General features: G+C 38.2%; 1 protein-coding gene across 2 annotated transcripts; it reads left to right on the top strand.

Moving 5' to 3' along the window:
* Positions 1-3,706: 3,706 nt before the first annotated feature.
* Positions 3,707-20,398, top strand: snx30 (sorting nexin family member 30). 2 transcript variants are annotated; one of them, XM_015386291.1, is made up of 9 exons: positions 3,707-4,012; positions 6,839-7,054; positions 12,168-12,278; positions 12,364-12,522; positions 14,201-14,390; positions 15,054-15,253; positions 15,932-16,021; positions 16,221-16,373; positions 19,484-20,398. In XM_015386291.1, exons 1-9 carry the CDS (start codon positions 3,878-3,880, stop codon positions 19,559-19,561), a joined length of 1,332 nt encoding a protein of 443 aa, XP_015241777.1. In that variant the 5' UTR covers positions 3,707-3,877; the 3' UTR covers positions 19,562-20,398. The 2 variants fall into 2 exon arrangements, with proteins under 2 accessions (XP_015241777.1, XP_015241776.1); XM_015386290.1 differs by having other exon boundaries at positions 6,836-7,054.
* Positions 20,399-22,294: the final 1,896 nt, after the last annotated feature.

Here is a 22,294-nt window from a genome sequence, read left to right as displayed (position 1 = left end):
AAAACAAACAGATTTTAAGACAGGATTTTTTTTTTAATAGAAATTTTTAAACTTTTGGGACGATATGGTCTAATAAAGAGTACGTTTATATACATGTTTAAGCCACAATAATTTGAAATTTAAATATGATTTCCTTACAACTTTAAAAAGTTACGTTTCTCAAGCATTCTAGCTTTGGTAAAAATAGACTGATTCAGATGAAGCTGCAGGAAGGAAGGTGTTATTTACAAATTGTTTCTACAGTTAAGACAAGAAATTAATGGTGAATGAAATACCCTGCATGTTTACTGGAGCTTTTATTATTACTCTATATAACAAAAGTTTTTATAAAAAGCATAAAAATATGTAACATGATGGTCTAAAATCTGTAGTTGTAAAATATCCATTAGATTCGGTCAAAGGGGGCCAGGGTTACGCATTTCCCCGGGTCTCTAAAACTCGCTGCTCCGCCTCTGCAGTAAACATGACTTTTAAACAAATAGTTTTAGACTCATTACCTTGTCCCGGTGGATTAGCAGCCATGTGTTTGAAGGCCAGGAACCAATAACTGAGAGAGAAGTGACCAGAACTGATTGTTTATCGATGGTTTCAGGCGGACTCCTAGCCGCTAATGTTGCAACACGGAAGATTGAATCCGGTGAACGCTCTGTAGCTTAGCTTGTAGCCTGTGTATAAAGTAGCTCACTTCCTGACAGGAAATACTCAATAAAGTTAATTAAACACCAAACCCATCAGAATAACAGCTACAGAGCTGCCTGGGTGGTGAAACATATGGCGTTCAACCGTATTTAACTTCTATGTTAAACCCGGTTTGTAGTTTAGATGGAGCTACAGTAAAGAGGTCTCACTTTGATTATATTTCTCGCGGAATAAACACTGGATATACGGGCCTGCACCTTAAATCTCTGAGCGGGCTGATAGAAACACTCCGCTTTCATTTAAAGTTACTTTCCAGCGTTTTATTGTCATTACATTGTTACAATTACAAAGCAACTAAATTAACTCTCTTTATTTAACCCATTTCCTATATGGTCTGTATTTAAACATCTTCTAAATCTTTCCTTGGACAAAATTCAGAAACCAAAAGCAATAAGTTTGTCATATCATCTCTCTAATTTATTTTAGCCCTCGCTCGATACAAATTAAAGAATAATGCTTACTTGGCTTTTTTTTTAATTATTTTATTTATTTATTTTTTTGTGGTTTTGTATTTTTTATTTATTCATTTATCTTTCATTATAATTCTGTTATATTCGACATATGTAATTATATATATCCTTGGATTTCGATTTTTTTCTCTTTCTGAAGTATATTGCATAAACTAAACATCTGTTTACCTCACAACTTGAAAGAAAAGAAAATAAAAATTAAGAAAAGTGTTAAGAGGTATGATTGACTATATGTTGTGCTTTATTATGCTGTATTGTTTGAGTTTGTCATTGTTACTGTTCCAAATAAAGTTATAAAAAAAGAAAAGAAAAGAAAAAATGTTTTTTTTACCCATTTCCTTGGGGAGCAGTGGGCTGCCATTGTGCAGCGACCTGGCAGCAGTGTGGGGGTTAAGGGTCTTGCTCAAGGACCCAGAGTGGCAGTCTGTGGGAGTGGGGCTTGAACTCAGGACCTCGATTCCAAGTGCAATGCACTAGCCTCTAGGTTCCCACTCCCCAAAGCAGGCATTAGCCAAAATAAAAAAAAAAATAAAGTCAAAATATTGAGAATGAAGTTGAAATATTGTGTTTATACTGTATATTGAATATATAACAATAAACTATTAAGAGTGCCTAAAATGTCACAGCCTCATAGCCTCCCTTTCAGAGGATGTAGGCTTAAAACGTCCCCAAAAAAACATGCTGTCAAGTCCATGTCTGTTTTTATTCAAGTCTGCTGACGTCATTATTGATTTTATCCATCTTCAATTTTTTTTTATTAATGACAGCTCAAATTTATTCTCAACACTATATTTCGACTTTACACACCGGTTGAAGACCCTCAATGTGGCCCTAATACTCCGTCGTAAAATACTTTCTAAGGTTTAATGTGAAGAAAAAAAAGGAAACATTAAGTTGTAGAATTTTTAACAAAGCAAAAAACAAAACATAAGGTGGAATAATTACAGCATGATTTCATTTTAAATATATAAAAATATTCAAAAATGGTATTCAAACCTTTTTAATTTGTTAATAATAAGAAAAAATCAAGCTCCAGAGCCAGAGTGGTAGTCCAGCTTGAACTCAAGTTTCGAAGTGCAATGCCCTAACCACTAGGAGGCCACCCCCCAAAGGAGGCATTAGCGTGAAGGACCTTGCCCAAAGTTCCCTGTTTGCAGAACAGGTAAATGGAAGTTTACCTCTGCAGAGGTTAAGGGTCTTGCTCAGGGTGGAGACAGTGGGATTCGAACCGGCTACTTGCAACCTTCTCAGAGCTGAAACACGTCTTTGTCAATTGTTGTTTTCAAAAAGTTGGAATAGACAGTACAGCAAAGGAAAACATGTCTCACAGAGCAAACAACGTACAGCTATCCAAAATTACAACTTTTATTACAGAAAAAAGAAAAAAACAAATAGAATCATGATTATGTTCTAACTGATTTTTTATAACTATTTTAAAGTGAAAAAAATGTGGTGGTTATTCATTCTTATTGATCCATTCTTAGTCACAATACATAGAAATTAAAGGGATTTACTACCTCATTTAGTACATTTAGTGCCTCTATTTGATTTGAATTTGAATTTTTCATAAAAATGAAAGATTGTTTAAAGTACAATCTGTGACTTCCTAAAGCATTTGACAAAAATAAAAAGGTATTTCTGCCAAGACAGTTATCCTACAAGACAAGTTTAGAGCAGCAATTGATTTTCTTTGTTGCTGTTTTTTTCTTCTTTCTTTCTTTCTTTCTTTCTTTCTTTCTTTCTTTCTTTCTTTCTTTCTTTCTTTCTTTCTTTCTTTCTTTCTTTCTTTCTTTCTTTCTTGTGCCTCTTCATTTACTTGCATCCTTACTACTTTTCTGCTCTGTCTTTCTTCCTGTTTTCATTTTGCCCTCCTTACCCTTTTCTTTACTTGTGTCCCACAGCTCTTCACCCCCTTTGATAAGATAAAATAAGATAAGATAGATTTTATTGATCTCACTGGTCACATTGGATTATGTGTACTGGGTATATACAACATATACAGTGCATATCTATCTATCTATCATCTATCTATCTATCTATCTATCTATCTATCTATCTATCTATCTATCTATCTATCTATCTATCTATCTATCTATCTATATAATATGTGTGTGTAGATATATGTATATATCTATATATATATATGTATATCTCTATTTTTATACACACACATATTTTTATATATATATAATATATATATAGATATATCTATATTTATTGTGAGCTATAATTCTCTATTATTTAAAATAAATGTAGATGTTATTTAAAAAAATAATGGAGACTGAAAAATATATATCTTTTCATGACACTGGAGTTAACACGACCTTATTCATATGGATATTTTTTCCCCCCATGATATCTACTTCACATCTCTTAACGTTTTAAATGTTTTGTATTGGGCAATCATTTAGCGCATAGCTATTTATTGTTAGCTAACTGGTCTGGTAGTAGAACCAGTTGACACATCTTCCTACTAGACGATCTTTGGGTTGTCGACTGTTGATGTGTACTTCCGGGTTGCCGTAGATGAACATCCGGAGCTGAGCAGTACAGGTCAGCTGACTGTTGTGATCAACTAGCGGTTGTTGTTAACGTCTCATCCGAAGAGGAGCCTAGCAGAGAGGGCCCTCACCTGTCCGTCCAGCCGCTCTCCCACCGGACAGTCCTTTCCACCGATAAGCGGCCGCGTCTTCCCGCCCTCCGCAGGGATGAGTGTCGGTGTTCCGAGAGGCCTGGCCAGCTCGGGGCAGAAGCTCATCACGGAGATCCTCCACCCGCTGTCCGCCGCCGAGGAGCCGATGTCTCCGGGGCCAGATGTCACCGCGGGCGCAGATCAGGAAAAGGTGAGGATGAGCTGGAGGAAAACACAAGAAGAGAGAAATGCTGACTGATCAGAGGGAGATTCTCTGTTCAATGTTTCCAGGATCCTATAGAGACTAAATTCATTCACGTTCGGCTCCAAATTTCACACACAAAAAAAAAAAATATTATACAACCGACAGTAAAACATTAAGTTAATTTAAATTTAATCTAGTTCAAACAAAAAACATTCCCTCAATATTTTATTTGGAGTTTTATGAGATTTAAAAAAACAGAAGCAATATCACAACAATAACAGCTGCTGCTCTCAGATTGATCATCAGTTTCACTTTACCTCTGATTTAAAGGAGCCCTTTCAATAACAGCTGCTTTAAAAGTGAAATCTTGGCCTTACTTCTACTTCTATAATCCCCTCTATACATCTCCTCATCCACCCATGAACCAGCTTCTCTGTCCCTGCAGAAAAAAGCAGCATCTTCCCCATTATGTTGCCACCACCGTGCTCCAAAGTGGCAGGTTCTTCGCCTTCACAGAGAGCACAATACAATATACAGCAAAACTCTGCTTAAAAGTTTTTCTTTTCAGATTTTATTGAATTTTGTTTAGGAAAAATCCACAAATGAGGAACTTAAACACGTATATGATTGATTCATGTGTTCCCGCCTTTCCACCTCATTAATTCAGATTATTTGCACCATTTGGCGCACGAAACTGACTTCGTCTTAATTATCTTCAGTCTAGAAAAACACCACCGGCTTTCAATAGATGCATTGTTGTCTGATCCACAAACCATTTTCCTGCTTTAAAAGTGAAATCTTACTTCTATACCTTCCGTTCATTTTCTGCGCATATAATCCCCTCTATCCATCTCCTCATCGACCCATGAACCAGATCCTCTGTCCCTGCAGAAACTAGTTAAACAGCATCTTCACCCCATGATGCTGCCACCACCGTGCTCCAAAGTGACAGGTTTTGGCCGTCACAGACAGCACAATACAGCAGAACTCTGCATCATAGCTGTTTGATCTTCTTTATCCGGTTTTTCTTTTCAGATTTTTATTGATTTTTTGGGGGGAAAAATCCACAAATGAGGAACCTAAACAAACAGGTATATGATTGATTCATGTGTTCCTGCATTTGCACCTCATTAAGTCAGATTATTTGCACTATTTGGTGCACAAAACTGACTTCTTCTTCACTATCTTTAGTCTAGAAAAACAACACGGTAGGTATAGAAGGGGCTGGGGGGGATGCGGCATCCTCAGCAACCTCTGAGGGCTGCGTAAACATCGACGGAGCGAAGCTTTTTATTCATCATGGAGCAACAACCGTTTCTAACCAGCAGTTAATCATTGCCAGTGAGAGATGCTGAAACCTGCTTGTCATGGTTACATGCTGTGTGGTGTTGCTTTTTTTACCCCTTCCTGTTGAAGACAGGAAAGGGAGGTCAGTGTAATCTGCTTAACTGCAAACGGCAGCATAAATAAATGCTTTACAGTGAAATGAGAATGATATAGTAAATGGATTTCCAAATGTTTTATCAGCTAAAAATCTGATCCATGTGCTTTTAGATCCCTTTTCTTTGAGTGTATGTTAACCTGCATGAATCCAGCTGCTTCTTTGAACATCTCAGTTGGTTATAAAGATTGTAAACTTTAAACTTTTATAGCACTTTTCAATCCATAATCTGCATGCCTGCCAATCAGAGAGGAGCTCTGGAGGAGCTGCAGAGATCTACACATCAGCTGAGAGAATCGAATTTGCAGGAGAATCGGGGAACAGGTGGAACAAGATGCTCTGCCTTGCCTACAACTGAATGTATTACAGTGAAACATGGCGGTGGCAGCATCATGCTTTTGGTAGGCTGTCCTCCAGCAGGCACAGAGTGAAGAGTAGAAATGGTGACGCTCATGTAGGATGATCCTAGCAGAGAAGCAGCAGAAGACTGCGCTGTGGTCACAGGGGAAGGTTTTCCTCATGGGGGTCTGTTTACTGTCGTATTAAAGCTGTTGTAATTTAAAAAAAAAGGAAATTTCAAGGTCATCTCTAGCAGATTTTGTTACTTCTTCTCTTTCTAAAAGCAACAGAAACCGATCTGTGTTTGATAGTAGAAACGGCTCCTGGTGCTGTTTCCTGCATATGGCCGACCGTTTTTTTAGCTGGTTGTTCATTCACAGCAACGTCCTGATGCAGCGTGATTATCTGAGCGGTGTTTGTTTACCAGAGCAGGTCAGCAGCAGTGGAAGGTTTGCTGCTGTCAGCGCCTGTTTTCTAAGGAAGCTCTTTGTGTGTTTGTGAAGTGGACTGAGGAAAGGAGGACGGAGGAGCAGCTCTCCTCTTCCTGCTGACCGAATTTGACACATAACACACCTATCCTATATAATAAAATAGAGACTTTTATCATTTTTTTGCATACTTCGTATTTCCTCTGGGGGTAAAAATTCTCCATCTGAGTTATCAGCTGTGTTTGGAGGGTTTTAGAGCTTTTCTCAGTCTCCTTTAAGGTGCAGCTTTGTTATTTTTCCTCTTTATTTATTGCCTTTAAAACTCAGGAGAATTAAAAGCAGTTTAGTCGCAGTTGTATGAGGGTATATCTCTTTCTCTGATGGTTTTAATCCTCCCAGACTGGAAAAAAAGTAAGAATTCTTCCAGTTTTTTTTTTTTTTTCACCCCCAAACAGAAAGCTGATCCAGGAAATGCAGCGTTTCCACGCAGTCTCAACAAGCGCTCCATTGACGATGAAGAACAGCTTCGTCAGCATCACAATCAATCTGTAGCTCTTTCTACCACGGCACCATCATCAAATCATCGCTGTGGTCTGTTTTTTTTTCTTTTTTGTTTCCCAGCAGGAGCCTGGCCTGACCAACGGTGCGCCCGTGGAGATCTCCAGTCCCTCCTCTGCATCGGTGCTGCTCAGCAGGCTGCAGCTGGACGACGAGCTGGAGGCAGACGATCAGGACCCGTACGGCTCCACAGAAGCCCGCGACCTCTTCGTCACCGTCGACGACCCGAAGAAACACGTCTCCACCATGGAGACCTACATCACCTACAGAGTCTCCACTAAGGTTTGTTTATTTTGCTCAGGTCCTGTTTAACCTGTTTTTTTTTTTTTTATAGAATCAGACTCTCTTCTTATCTTTTTAAGAATGATGAAAAAAGCTGATTGCTGCTAAAATCTCATGACTGGATTGAACTTTGTTCTCCATGATCTCATGACTGTGAACTTGTGTTTAAATTATGATGCCTATGGAATTTGTATGGATTAGATCATCCTTCTGAGCTGCAGCGGAGAAGAATAAACAAAGTGTCTTCTAACACTAACTTACTAAGAAGTTATTTTCCCACAGGCTGCCTGTAAATATTTCCCTTAGTTAATCATTTACTGAAAGGCAGCTATGATTTATATTTTTCATAGGTCCGATCAAAGAGCCTAAAAGCTCCATTTATAATCTACTCTTTGCTGAATCCTCCTTTTATTTATTTATTTTTTCATTATAAATGTGGTCTGGACTACAAATCAAAAATTAGAAAGCAGATGACTTCCTGAGGCGATGTGAAAATCTGAAAAAAACGTAAATTTACTACAAAACTTGTCGGTGTTTGGGGTCAAATCTAAAATCCACGTGTTGCTGATTCAGGACTTTGGGTTTGGCAGCACTTTTAAATGTGACAAACAGATTAGAGGCGGCGTTGTTGGCCTTCATCCCTTCTTACTGCTTCCAGGCAATAATCTGTGTGTTTATTACAGCGTTGCTTTGGTTTCTGCAGCTCCTTTTCCGTTGCTGTTGCATCAGCAGCCTGAGAAAAAGCAGCGGCTCTCCTGCTGACTGGAAGTAAAAGCCACGTCACACCCGGCCTGCGTTGGAAACCTTAACTTGACTTCCTTTTTGATACAGAATTCAGTTCAAAATCGTATTGCCGACTTTTAAATTTTTTTAACGGCTTGGTAACGCAGCTCAGATCCGACCTGCTTTACTCTTAAAATCCAGCTGATGCATTTTTTTCTGAAGCATCACACAGTTTGACACCGACGCTTTGAAGGTTTTGTTTTCCTGCTTTAAATGTTCCCATGGGATCTACTAATATCATGTCATAAAAGTTGTTCACCAGCGCGTTTTGACCAGTCAGACCCCGACTATAAAAAGGAGAAACGGCACTGCAAACATAACTGAGTGTAAATAGTGCGTCACCATAGAAGTAAATGTTTGTCAGGATTAGGGTTGCAACTAATGATTATTTTGCATATCGATTAATGTATTGATTATTTTATCGATTAATAATCGGATATCCACGGTTCCTTAAAGATTTTTTACGATATTAAACCTTTTCCACTTGACAAGTTCTAAATAGAGCATATTGACAGACAAAAATGTTTTTTTTTCTTAAATGCAAAATGTTTATACATATTTTTTTTTTTTACAATTTTTAATATAATTACTGTTCTAAGTGGCTTGTTCTGTTAGTTATAGCATGTTTTAGAATATCTATACTGCAGTTAATGATTATTCGATTACTAAATTAGTTGTAGATTATTTCAATAGTCAAATAATCACCATTAATCTGATTAATTGTTTCAGTCCTAGTAAGGATGCTTTTTAAAAAAAAATAAAACAGCTTATAACAGATATGGAACAGAGCTGTATGTTTATTTAGAGCAGCTGCTTTCTTCTTTAATGCCACACAGATGTATTTGTAGAGGATAAGAGAGCTTTCAAAATAAAGGTACTTTTTGCTGATGTATGTTAGTAAAGATGTACTGTTTGCTTAAGAGCAGCATTTCAGAAATTAAAACAAGCATTTTCACCTGCAGGTAAAATATTTCTGCACGTTTTATATCTGCAGCCATCAGCATAAAGATTAAACCCATGGGTTGTTGCTGCGTTGCAGGGTTTAGATCAGGGGTCTGCAACCTTTCAGATACAAATTAGAAGTCATTTAGAGCTACAAAATATTTAATAAAACACAACCAATATTTTTTGTGAAATATCTGCTATAAGAAATCTGTTTCCATCTTTAAGAACCAAGAGGTTATTCGTTTTTTTAAGCTTTTAAGATAAGAAAGACATAAAACAATGGGTAAAGATGAAACATAGATTTTCTGCTAGTTTGTGTTTATAAAAAAAAAGATAATAAAAACACATAATTTGCAAGCTAATTAAAAGAAATAAAGCTCTTAAAACATATTTCTGGTGCTGTTTTGAAAATTCAACTCATATGTTCTTTATAGAAACCACCAAAGCTGCTAAGACTGATATTGGTTATTATAGTACTTAAGGTAATTATTTATATCATCTTTAGCCACCATTCAGAACCATTATAGGGGTCCAAGGAGCCACAGGTTGCAGACCCCTGGTTTAGACGCTTAGCTACTGGAAGAAAAACATAACTTTATCCAGTGCAGGACCCACCAATCAATCGATCGATAGACAGAGCAAGAACCCCCTCACCATGTTCGTCCCTGAAGGGAGAAGGTGGTACCAAATATTTTTTTTAGCCTCAGATGAGGAGTTTTCACCTGTTCAGCCCAGAATTTTTTCAAAATAAATGTCCCCATTGAAATTATTCGACAAAATAGATCAAGGATTCCACAATTATCAGGTATTCAATGCAAACTATCAAAAGCTATGGTAAGGCAAGACATTTTATTGTTTATTTTTGAGTGATATTTTCTTTGATACTCAGCTTGATTATTTGCAATAAACAAAGTAAATCAAATGTTTAAAATCAATGCCTAGGCCTGGTTTATTATTCCCTTTAAATGGATAAAAAATACTTGAATCTGATTTTCTAACATCCATGTTGCTTAATAAACTATAGAACATGAAACTGCTGAAATGTTTCAGCCTTCTCTTAGCGATCATGGATAATATGAAGGGTTTGTGTATCAGAACAGTCCAACACAAAACTGAGTGTGAAGAGAAGTTTAAGTTAATACAGGTGGGAGGTTGAAATACGTTTTGGTGAGATGACATTTCGATTCTGCCTCAAAACAAAGGATGAATATATGGAAAGAAGCCTTATTTCAACAGGTTAGTATGGTGGAAGATGAGTGATGCTATGGGACAAGTCCTCAAGAATTGATGGAGAAAATGTGTTTCGGTTTCTTCCTTTTCTTCCCATCATTGATGAATGAAATCACTTGAGTTTAGGGTTTTCTAAATTTTAATAGCTATTTTTCAGACCAAAGTTTTGATGGTAAAGAGTTGAAATTAAAAAAGATGAAAGATTATTTGTCCAAAGCCTCAAAGATAAAGTGTGGTTTGTGACATAAAACAAAGTGGGATGAATTGTGCCTTTCTTCACCAAAGGTTATCTTGGCTTTAACTAAACCAGATCCTTAGAGCCTTTCAGTCCCATATCTGGGTTTAACTGAAGGTTAGGGAAATGCTGATGTTTCTCACTGCAGGCAGAGAGAGAAAGAAAAGAAAAACAACTGTGCCTTTAATCTGACACCTCTATGCTGGTGACTTCCAAACATACGTCAAGAAGTGCTCGCATGATGCATATGGAGAGGCTTCTCCAAGGTCCTGACCTCTGCACTGTTTATATGAGACCGAAACGTGTCCTAAAAGAAGAAAAGTTTGTTTAACTTCACAAGTACGAGGTAAATTCCTGCAGCTCAGGTTCATTTTAAAGTCATCAGCTGATTTTTAAGTGCATTATATGCAGAATATTGGCTTTTATGCTGCATTACAGTGAAAAAGTTTAGAATAGCAATAATCCATCCAAACGCCAGGGCCACATGGTGACAGCTGGATTGTGCAGCAAAGCACTTCATTTCTGAAGCCGCATAGAAATAGCTTGCCAAAATAAAAGCTCAAAGTGTTTATGGAGGCTGGAGCTGTGCATGTTATCAGTGATTTATCAGCTGTGTGCTGTATTCATATCACAAAGGAGTGTTGGAGAGCAGAGACTGGTGGCTAATGTTGCTAGTTAGGCTCTAATAGCTGCAGATGTTACATTAGGCGCAAACGACGTTGCTGAGAAAAGCAAAAGATCACAGAGTGCAGGAAGCACAGATGGGATAATAGGCTTTTATTGCACTTGATATAAGATTTTCTGGTATCATGCCACCCTAATAGACCCTTTGAGGGGGGTTATTTATCAATACAGTGTTTCTGTGTGTTCACCTGCTATATCTTAGCCTTAATGCCCTGATATCATCAGGCCAACTTTAGTACATTGGAAAGATTTTGTCTTATGTTCATGTATATAGTTTTTTAGCATCTTTAATGGGATCTGCCAATCCGATATGAATATTGGATATAAGTCTGATATTAGCCAAGAATCTAATACGGGATTATATCAGCCTGCATTTAAAACCTCTGATATGGTCATGCTTATAGAAACACTCTGCTTCTGTTTGAAGTTCCTGACTATTGTTGGCTGTTTTAGTAAATATCACTTCAGGGTTTCTGCAGGTCATTAAAAATCAGTAAATTATTATTTTTAAAATGAAGGCCTTTATTGCCTTTAAAAATAATTAAATGTGATTATTGTGGCATTTAAAATGGTGTATTTAAATACATATAAAAAAAGATTATAAAAACAGTTTTGTCAGATATATTATATCGCAATGTATTTGCGCAGAACTGCTTCTGATCGATCGTAAAGCCGTGTGTTCGGAAAAGACGCTTGAGACAGAGAAAAAGCTAGAGAAAGGGAAAATGCAAATTTCAACAAAAATGGCTTGAAAATAAAGAATTAAAATTCATAAAATGTGAATTTAATGACTTTTAATGCTTTTTAACAAGGAATTTAGGACATGGCTGCAGCCTGTCGACGGTAAAGATGAAGAAGGATTTCACATGTTTTTATATATATATATATATATGGGGACTTGTTTATGGCATTATAATTATTTCGAAGAGTATTAAAAGAGCATTATTAGATTTACTCATTCCTGTATAAACCCTGCACTTGCTCAAGCCTTTTCTAACATGCTACAATACAAAATAAGTAATAAAAGCATGTCTGACTAATGCTGAGATATTGGGATCAGTCAATTCTCAAAGCCGCGTTGTCAGTATCTCGGAAAAGATAAAGTAGTTTGAGACATCTCCAGTCTTTAAAGAGTTTTCATGACTAATAAACATAGTAAACGACACATTAAAAGGGTTTTAAATTTCAGAATATGTTGAGATGTCGGTTTTAAAACTTTTTTTTCCTTTTTTCCAGACAACACGGATAGAGTTCGACCTCCCGGAGTACAGCGTGCGGCGGCGCTACCAGGACTTCGACTGGCTGAGGACAAAACTGGAAGACAGCCAGCCGACCCACCTCATCCCAGTAAGCTCCGCCCCCCCTTATTCCCCCCTGACGTGCTGTCCCAGTGAGACGCTCCTCATTCACTCTCTCTTCCTCCTGTCTCCAGCCGCTGCCTGAGAAGTTTGTGATGAAGGGCGTGGTGGACCGCTTCTCGGAGGAGTTTGTGGAGACAAGGATGAAGGCTCTGGACAAGTTCCTGAAGCGTGTCGCGGACCACCCAGTTCTGTCTTTCAACCCTCATCTTAATGCCTTTCTGACTGCCAAGGTAAAGCAGCAGTGGACTCTAACGTGCCCAGAAAGGAAAGTAGTAAAAAATAGTAGCAGTGATTCATCCAAGAACATCTTCCACTGCACAGGAAAAAGGCTGTAATTAAATCCATCTGTTAGTGTGGAAACATAATCCGAAACAAAAATACTAAAACATTTACATTTCAGAGCATTTCAAATTGGAATGCTTTCTTAAAGCATTCCAATTTGAAGGATAATCTTTAATCACATTTTAATCAAAAACCATTATTGACAAAATAAACCATCTCCTCAATTAAAAAAAAACTTTTTTCTCCGTAATTATTAATGAACAAATAATTATGAGCACAGCAACACATATATCTTATATTTAATTAGGATATTCAACCATCAGATTGGTTCAAAGTCTTCATCATTTAGCTTTTTCTAAAACCCTCTAATGTTTCATTTCTTTGAAAACCTCCTTCTATAGAAATTTAAACAGTCCATGAATCTAAATTAATTAATTGCATAATTCTTCCACTAATTATGGTACAAACTATAAGGAATACAATATTTCCTGTAAGAGTTTAACATTTGTTATAAACAGAATGTAAAGTTTTTATTTCTGATACTGACAGAACTATGACAGTTTAGCTCTGCATAAAACAGTGCTTAAAATTAGCTGTTTGATGAGGAGCATTTAGTGAAATTTCTCATCAAGACAAATAATTCATGTTCCTAGTCCTAACTCCTTGCTAACTTGCAGCAATGGCCAGATAGCATTTTTTATGGCGACCATGGAGGCACGTACATTTGGTGTCCTTAGCTTAGATAGAAGTACCTTAGATGTCCACTCTAGGGTCCTTTGAGGTTTTCTGATGATGTGATGCTGCTTGTGCACCAGATTTGTAAAAGAAAAAAACATTTTTTTTTGTGCAAGAAACAGCAAGTACAGAGGTTCCTGCTGGGATTTTAGTATATTTAGAAGAAAATACAATTGATGGAAAATTTTCTAATGAATCCAACTTAACGTGTTAAAGTCCCAGCTCTTTCCAAAGTTCATCAAAGTATTTACTTATCTTCAACCCTGTGGCTCTAAAGCTACATCATTCCAAAATCACTCTTCATAACTTTATTTTTTACTGCAGTCATTTTGAAATGATTGCACAGAATTCCCAAAAACAGAATAATACTAAAAGTATCAACATCCCATTGAAGAAAATCTGTCTTTCTTCTTGAAAATGCTTTCTTTTTTCTAGTAGATCACTTTTATTTTCTTTTTATGGAAAGGAAAACATCTCAATCGTTCACTAACACTAACTGTGCCTGATACGACACTTTTCAGGGTCTGTTCTTTTTTTTTAAATGATCTAAAATGTAAAAATGTTGAGTTTGCTCAAATATGTTTCAGACTCTTGGCTGTGTTTGGGGTTTATGAAGGGAAATAAAAACTCCAAGGGGATCTTGTGTAAAATCAAAGTTAAACAAGAACCCAGTGTTAGTTATAGTGGAGGCTCTGTGATGCTGTGGGCCATCTACACATGATTTCACGTAAAACATTAAGAAATAAAGGATTCACTCATAGATTAATACCAGTGTAATAAAAGATTAATTATGCAAAGGCATCTTAACTTCCAGTAAAGGAGCAGCTCATAAGCATTAGATCAACCGTCTGGATCTGTTCCTCTTTACCCTGATGTAATGCGTCTCTGCAGGACCTGAACAAGCGTCAGGGTCTGGCCCTGCTGACCAAAGTGGGAGAATCTGTAAAGCATGTCGCCGGAGGCTACAAGCTGCGGGCGCGGCCGGCCGAGTTCTGCGCCATGGGAGAGTATCTGGACACCTTCAGCCAGAAACTGGGAACCATTGATCGCATCGCTCAGAGAATCCTCAAAGAGCAGTCAGGTAGGTGTCTGTCTGGTGCCCACACAGCGCTGCTAACTCTCACTGCAGATTGGTTCATATTAAACTTCCCCTTTAAAATACCTTGGAATAAATCTGTAAATGTAAAATGTTCGTTTGTTGAAAAAAGAAAAGATCCAAAAGTTTTTTTAAGTTCAGTTTTTTGTAATTACGAGCTACGAAACATGATGGCAGCATCATAACGTTAACATGAGTCCTTAGCAGCTTCACAGGTTAGATTGACTTTAATTTATAGATTTTAAGAACATAAGTTCATGTTCCTGCCATGAAAACAGAACCAGAGCCGACTGCTAATCTGAACCATTTTTTAAATCCTGAAAAACAAACAAACCCACATTTAAAACAACCTTTTTAACTGAAAGAGAGACTTCCTTCACTCAGCAATGAGGGAAGAGTAAAAGTTTACCTGCAGAGAGCTGCTGACCCAGTTGACCTGACTCATGCATGGCCAGCGATGCCGTAAATAAATACCTGCCATGTGAAATGTTCCCTGTCACCATCTGTCAGGGCCGCTGGTTTGCAGAGTTAAACGCCTACTAAGAACTCACTAGATGGAAGCTCAGGAAGCCACTTAATCACTTGCAGTCTTTTTGTTGGGATCCCATTTTGCTCACGTTTCACTGTTTTCCTTCTTTTTACTACCAGAGTACCTAACGGAGCTGCGTGAGTACGGTGCTGTGTATTCCAGCTGGGCTGGGTCAGAGGAGCAGCTGCAGCGCCCCCTGGAGGGCGTGGCCGGCTGCGTGACCACAAGCTGTGGTGCCTTGGAGGATCTGAGCGACAACATGAGCCAGGACTTCCTGCCCGTTCTCAGGGAATACGTTCTTTACATCGAATCTATGAAGGTGATCTTGAAACCTACATCAGTTCCTAAACTCCTTCCTCTGCCTCGAGCAGCAAATCAAATCCACATCCTGACTCTTTCATGTCTCCGATTTACCCCCACAGCCTCTATCTGTATCACTTATGAACAAAACACTCACTTTCACCCTGTCTTTCTTGTTGTTTAATGCCTGTAATGTTAAAAAAAACCCCATGTGATCTGGACGGCCGTGCTTATGAGCCAGCTCTACAGATCCACAGACCAAGATCGGGTCCACTCAGCTACACAGGCGCCCTGGCTAATATCTGTAACATTTCTTTATTTTGTAACATTTTTACAGGTTATAGCAACAGATTCAGAGGCTCTTCTACCAGAAATGATGCAGAAAATTAAGCAATAAGGGGAAATTTGATGTTTGTTTATTAACTTTTCTGCTGACCCTTTCTTTAATACTAAAAGTATATATTTTGTGAAATATGTTGATAGAAAAAAAAGCCTTTTGCTTTCTTCTCCAGCCTAATCACTTTTGCTCCTAGAAAAAAAGCCCCATCAGGGCTTTTTTTTTTATTTTCTTTTTTGCATGCATCATGTCCTGTCCAGCTCATAACTCAGCAGAATTGTCTGCATGTTAAATTGGTCACATGCTGTTTCTTCGAGGGCGCAGTTCATATTAACTTTGAGGCCTTCTGTCTGATAACAGAACGTTTTGAGGAAACGAGACCAAGTTCAAGCGGAGTACGAGGGCCGCCTCGAAGCAGCTGTGTTACGCAAACAAGAAGATCGAACCCCTGTAAGCGACATCCTTCCTCTCATTTGAGTTTCACAAGACTGTCAGATTTCATCTGATTACAATTTATATCTACAGAGTAAAAATGTGTTTTAATCTTTCCCTCCTGAAATTCCTCCTTCCACGCTGCAACTTAGATCTCGCTAACAAGTAGCGTTGAGCCCAGTCCCCTGTAGCTTTAGTTTTCTCTGCTCCGCTGCAGATTCCTGTGGAAGTGGAGAAATGCCAGGACAAAGTGGAGTGTTTCAACGCTGACCTGAAAGCAGACTGGGAACGCTGGCAGAGAAACAAGAGGCAAGACTTCAAACAGCTCCTCACGGGGATGGCCGACAAAAACATCAACTATTATGAAAAGGTACGTGAACAGAGAAGGACAAAGAAGGACTCAGATCTCAGCTTTTCTCAGCCCTGGTATGGTATCACAGATCATAGTTTTCATTCATGGCCATAGACCCTAATGCATCCGGTTTAAATGGCTGTGAATCGGATATGGCCCTTAAAACATCATTAAAAAAAACAAATGCATGCACTTTTATGCAGCCCCATTTACCCTGAAACCCCTTTAATAAAACCAGTGAAACAGATTTCAGAACTCAACTCTGTCCACATGACAGCTGTTAAGCCCTTCAAACAGGACTTTATGGGGGATTGGCGCAGAGAAAAACTTTGCTGAAAGGAAATCCGTTTGCTGTTTTTCCCCATACAGAAGATATTTGTGAGGCAAGAATGCTTTTATATCGTTCTGAGCACCTTTATCTCCCAAAACATCTGCTAAAAGATATGCCTTCCTGTTTTAATTTCTGAAGGGAGTCTTTAGAGCACATGCATTTCCTCCTTGATTTGTAAAAATGATACAATGTGGACCATACTTACTGAGTTGCGATGGGAAACTATGTCTCAGACCAAATGGCATTGACATGTGGGGTTCTGCAGGGGTCGATTCCGGGCCCCCTCTTGTTCAATCTGTACATGCTTCCATTCATTTCCACTAGCGATGTATCCTATCACACTCCGCAGACGATACTCAGATCTACGTTTCACTGACGGCGGGTGAACATGGACCTGTAGATACCCTGTACCATTCTATCAAATAGCTCTCCAAAAAATTTTAAAAAGAATCTACTGGACTTTGTTTCCAAGTTTGAAGATGTTTTGAAGAAGTTTTTTCAATTCAAAATGTTAGAAATAGCATTGAGTTCAAGGCCTTATAGAGTGTTGTGCAAAATAATATCCTGCAGATAATGAATAAATGATTAAAGTTATAGTTAATTATTTAACCTATTCAAAATCGGAGGTGAAATCAAGAGAATCTTTTGTTTTGTTTGTGAAAAAGGAAAGGGGGATGGTTTTAAATGGTTCATCCGATTGATTTGGGCTCCATTGTGGCAATATATCCCAACAGTGTACTTAGAAGACATGTAAATGGCTCCTGGCATACGAGTCCACCCATTTGGAATTGTCAAATGGGTGGAATCTCAGAGACATAGACGAAACCTGTCTATGTCTCTGAAAGGTGGGTAATTAAAGGGAATTGTTGGCTTGGCTGCAGAGGCGTGGTGCTCTGGTTCCCCTGTTATGGGGTGGGGGTTGGGATGATAGCGAAAAGGAATCAACTTAATGGCTGAATTGTAGGTTTTTGAAAACTGAAATCTGAGTCCACCCGCTCTGTTTAAGGTTGTTTTTTCTTTGTTAACATAGATGGCTTTCTTCTCGCCCTCACGAACCGCCTATCCTCTCTGTCCAAAATGTGAACATTCTGGTCCTCAAACAAATGTCCTCTGCCCATAATGTGTAGACGTACCGCAGAGTTGTCCCAAGGAGGCCGCTCTTCTGTGTTGGGCCATGCGTCTGTGGAGAGGATGTTTGGTTTCTCCAATATAAAGATCAGAGCATTCCTCACTGCATTGAACTGCACTCCACTCTTATTTGGTCTGGGGGTTTTGTCTTTAGGATGCACTAGTCTCTGTTTAAATATCAAATAGATCAGTGTGTGGATGCAAAACAACTTTGTCCTGTTAAATTCAGGTAAAACTGAGATAATTGTCTTTGGACCACAAAAACCAAGAGAAGTTGTCATTGGTCATCTTAAGACTCTTTTGTTGGAACCAAAAATTCAAGGTAGAAATCTCAGGGTAATCATGGACTCAGACCTTAATTTCAAAAGTGATATTACTGTAAGTCCATAACATCAGCGGCCTATTACCGGGTAGACTATTGTAACAGCCTGTTCACTGGCCTTTCCAAACAAGCTGTTAGATAACTGCAGTTTATCCAAAATGCTGCTGCTCGTGTCCTCACAAGAACCAGGAAATACGACCATATTAGTCTAGTGCTCTGGTCTCTGCACTGGCTTCCTGTGACTCAGAGAATAGACTTTAAAACATCTCTACTTCTGTACAAGTCTTTTCATTGTTTAGCACCAAAGCAAATCTCTGATATGTTAGAGCTGTATGAACCACCTCAGGGAGGGTTCTCCTGCTGGTTCCTAGAAAACATGTCTATTCACTGTTGCCTCTGGCGATTTGTTGTATTTTAACTACTTTTAATATATAATATGTATTTGTAGATATTTGTATTACCGTAATTTTCGGATTATAAGCTGCGACTTTTTCCCCATTTTTCAACCTTGCTGCTTATATAACAATGCGGCTTATCTATGGACTTTTACAGCTAACGGCCACTAGGGTAATACCTAAATCTATGGATTTTACCATCCACCATGTTGATGTCACATTTGCTTCAACACACAAGTACGGTAGCCTCGCGCGCGAGAATGTGGAGGTCCTCCGGAAGCAGACTTCTACTGCGAGTGGTACGAGACGGAACGACAGCAAGAAAGACGGACATTGCGAGCGCAAGACAGTTTATGTTAAACATAAAAAACCTGCGGCTTATAGTCCGGTGCGGCTTGTATATGTACAAATCATGCAGTCTATCTTCTGTGGCTTATATTCAGGTGCGGCTAATAGTCCGAAAATTACTGTAATTAGTTTGTTTTATTGTGTTTGTAATGTTGGTGTTGCTGTGAGGCACATTGAGTTGCCTTGTGTATGAAATGTGTTGTATAAATAAATTTCCCTTGCCTTGCATACAATAACAGAGTTTACAAACTTCTCAGTAAAAAAAAAAGTTATTAACAAATATAAAAAACAAAACATTAACAGCGGATAGTAAATGGAGGGAGCAGCAATGCATGCACTTTATGTTATCTCACATGGTTGCTGGAGGCTTTAATGGATCGGTGACATATTGGCTGAAGCCAATTTAAAAAGAAAAAAAGAAAAACTAATATTGGGCCAAAACGCCAGCCAACACTTCCCATTCAGTTTTACAAAGAAGATTTTGCAAACGTTTCTCTAGTCTCTAAATGTGCATATCTGGTAGAGCCCCCAGTGTTTCCTAAATACGTGATTTAAGCTGAAGGACAAAAGATATGAATACTTCCTCATTCTCCCCTCTCTGCAGTGCCAGGATGCTTGGGAGTCCCTCATAACTCTCCTCCAGGAAAAACAGACTGAGGACAAAACGAGTGAGACGAACTGAACCTAATGTGTTCTTTCACCTCTCGCTCACCCACGCCACGGAAAACCCCCCCAAAACAAAACAAAAAACAGCTGCTGGGGCTGCAGGTTCTAACTGCTGATGTCTGCCTCCGGTTCTACTGAGAGAAGATCCCACAGGAAGCAGCTGCCTTCGATTCGACCTGCGAGGAAAGACGGTGTTGAGCGGTGCGTTTGAGGTCAGCTGGGAGAGTAGAGAACCTCCTGTACAGATCTTTATTTTTTTTCTATGGACATTTTCTACCTAACACTTCAATCTTTTTTTTTGTTGCCAATGCTGCTTGTGTTTATTTAACTACCTTTGTGGAGAGATGGGGCCCTCTCCATTTCACACTGAGCCAAATGACTATCGAGGAGCACAAATGCCACAGTTCAATAAACCATTCATTTGGTAAATAAATATTTATCTGCTTCCAATTGAATAAAATTGTAGAGGAATTGATTGATTGGTTATTATTTGATTGAAATTATTCAGAAGCATTTTTTATTTTAGTTTAATTAATAAAATCAGGAGACTGCTCCACAGCTGAGTTTCATTGCTGTTTAAATCATCTCTTGATCAAATGCAGCACAAAGCCTGGTAAAAGTGAGTAAATATGGAAGTGGTTGCTTCTAATATGTGATGCTGTTTATTTAAAACTAAACCAAGTCCTTTATAATGGATATAGAATTTTTTTTTATTTACGAAATAATTCGACTTATTGGATTGTGGCATTTATTTTGCTCTTGATTAATAAGAATAACTTGCAAAAAAAGTGGATTTTTATTTGGACGTTTTTTGTGTTTGTTTTATTTTCTCCTACTAGGAATTAAAAAAAAAACTTGCTGAAAATGTTTTGTCATAACTTTGATTTAGACTAAATAGTTTTTCAGTTAATACTTATTTTATTTGGTGCTTGTTACATCCAACAGTAATGGTCCGATTTTTTTATTTTTATTTTAAGCTCTTTGGTGCTTTTCCACGTTTTTTTTTTGTTTTGTTTTTTTCATACATTTGATCCCATGCTCTTTTCCAACATCTGTTAATAATTCAGGAATGTGATGACAAATGTCTCCATAAAACAGTTTTACCTCCTGAGCTTTATTGAAATGTGTCAAACAGCACCATCTAGTGGCAAAGCTCTGAACTTCCATTTCTCCTCCAGTTCTGTTGGTATAAAGGTTCCATTGATCAATTAAAGCCACAGTATCCTGATATTCCAGCTTTTTCCTACAAACTGAAGTTGGTAATGTTAGGCAGTGTGGGATTTGGCCCTGGAATAGCTTAGAGTGGGAATTGTGGAATCATTCCAACCTGCATAAAAAGGGACTGAAATGACCCTATAACCAGCAGGTGTTTTAGATCAATACTTGTTTGCAGAGCCCACATACAGGCTGGTGCCATCTTTACTTTGTTCAGTAACTTATTAAAGAGAATGGAGCTGAATGACTCAGTCCTGTGGAAACCTTTCCAGTGTACATTGGTTCATCCTGTTCACAGTATTGACGTGCAGGGGTGCGTAGATCTGTGACTCAGCTGCAGATTCAGCTTACCAAAATGTTCTGTTTCAATTTTTTATTACATTCTTGATTGGGTCTTGCATAAAAGGTGCAAAAAACCAAATGCAGAGTTCATATGATGGCTCTCAGCTTCAGCAGGAAGATCAAACCTTCATAAAATGTCCGTATTTAATGCCTCATATTCCCCCATACTGAACAGTGTGTTCCACACTCACTGCAACTTGGCATTTAGTAGCAAAATGTGACCAATGATTTCAGGGCAGGCTCAGCTATGTGACACAATCCTAAAACCACTGAAACATTTAGCTTTTGTTCATTTTTGCACAGATGTAGCCTCAGATAGTGTTTTCTCTCCAGTGAAAGAGATTTTCAGAATAAAGGTACAATTTCCATATTGAAGTGATGAAGCTGATGCCACACCGTTGGGCCTGCCCTCTTAGCAACCAAACATAACAGAGGAATTAATGTCTCCAGCTCCTAGATGTTCTCAGCTGCCCTGTTCTTTTTGTCCCTCATTCTTATGTCTTGGGTGATCTTTAAGCTTTAAAGCAGCTACTTCTTTTATCGCACTGCCAGATGTGACTAAGGACAAAAAATGAAGGAAAACAAATTTTTTTCAGCCATGTAAGGGGTCAGAGTGGAGCTGTTCCAGGTAGCTATGATGCTAGGATGACCTGAGGCAGCTACAGCAGAGGAGGCGCTCACACTAAAAGCCTGAATGACTGTATCTGACTGAAATAATAGCAAAATATGATGATGCACTTTGAAGAAGGGAGCAGAGATCCAAACAGTATCTCAGTTACATTATTTTTACCCCCCAAACACTTTACTATGATACTGTTGTATTAATATAAAGCTTTATTATCAATGTTTTGATGCAAACAACACATCCCCCTCTGCAGTGATCAGCAACCCTGGTAAAGATGTAGAAAAGCCTTAAAACAAGCTAATCTTTGTTAGCAGTCACACCTCACTCTGAAACTGCAGCTGCGCTTCTCGAACATTTTATTTTAAATTGTTGCTCAGTTGTTGGCAACTCAGGATTTCCAAAAATTTGCTCTAGAACAAGAATAAACTTTAAACTATTAAACGCTTTAAGATTCAGTCAGTTTAAAGAGCGTAGCTTTCGTCTTTATTAAACATCTTTCACATCGTTAAAGATGTTTTTTTTTTCTTTACCAGGACTGCAGTTAAATAGGGGGGGTATTAATGGGCA

Source organism: Cyprinodon variegatus, unplaced genomic scaffold (assembly GCF_000732505.1).
Source record: "Cyprinodon variegatus isolate N-32 unplaced genomic scaffold, C_variegatus-1.0 Scaffold362, whole genome shotgun sequence".
Lineage (NCBI taxonomy): Eukaryota > Metazoa > Chordata > Actinopteri > Cyprinodontiformes > Cyprinodontidae > Cyprinodon > Cyprinodon variegatus.
The sequence above is the reverse complement of the archived record's forward strand: the minus strand, read 5'-3'. Positions and strand labels throughout refer to the sequence as shown.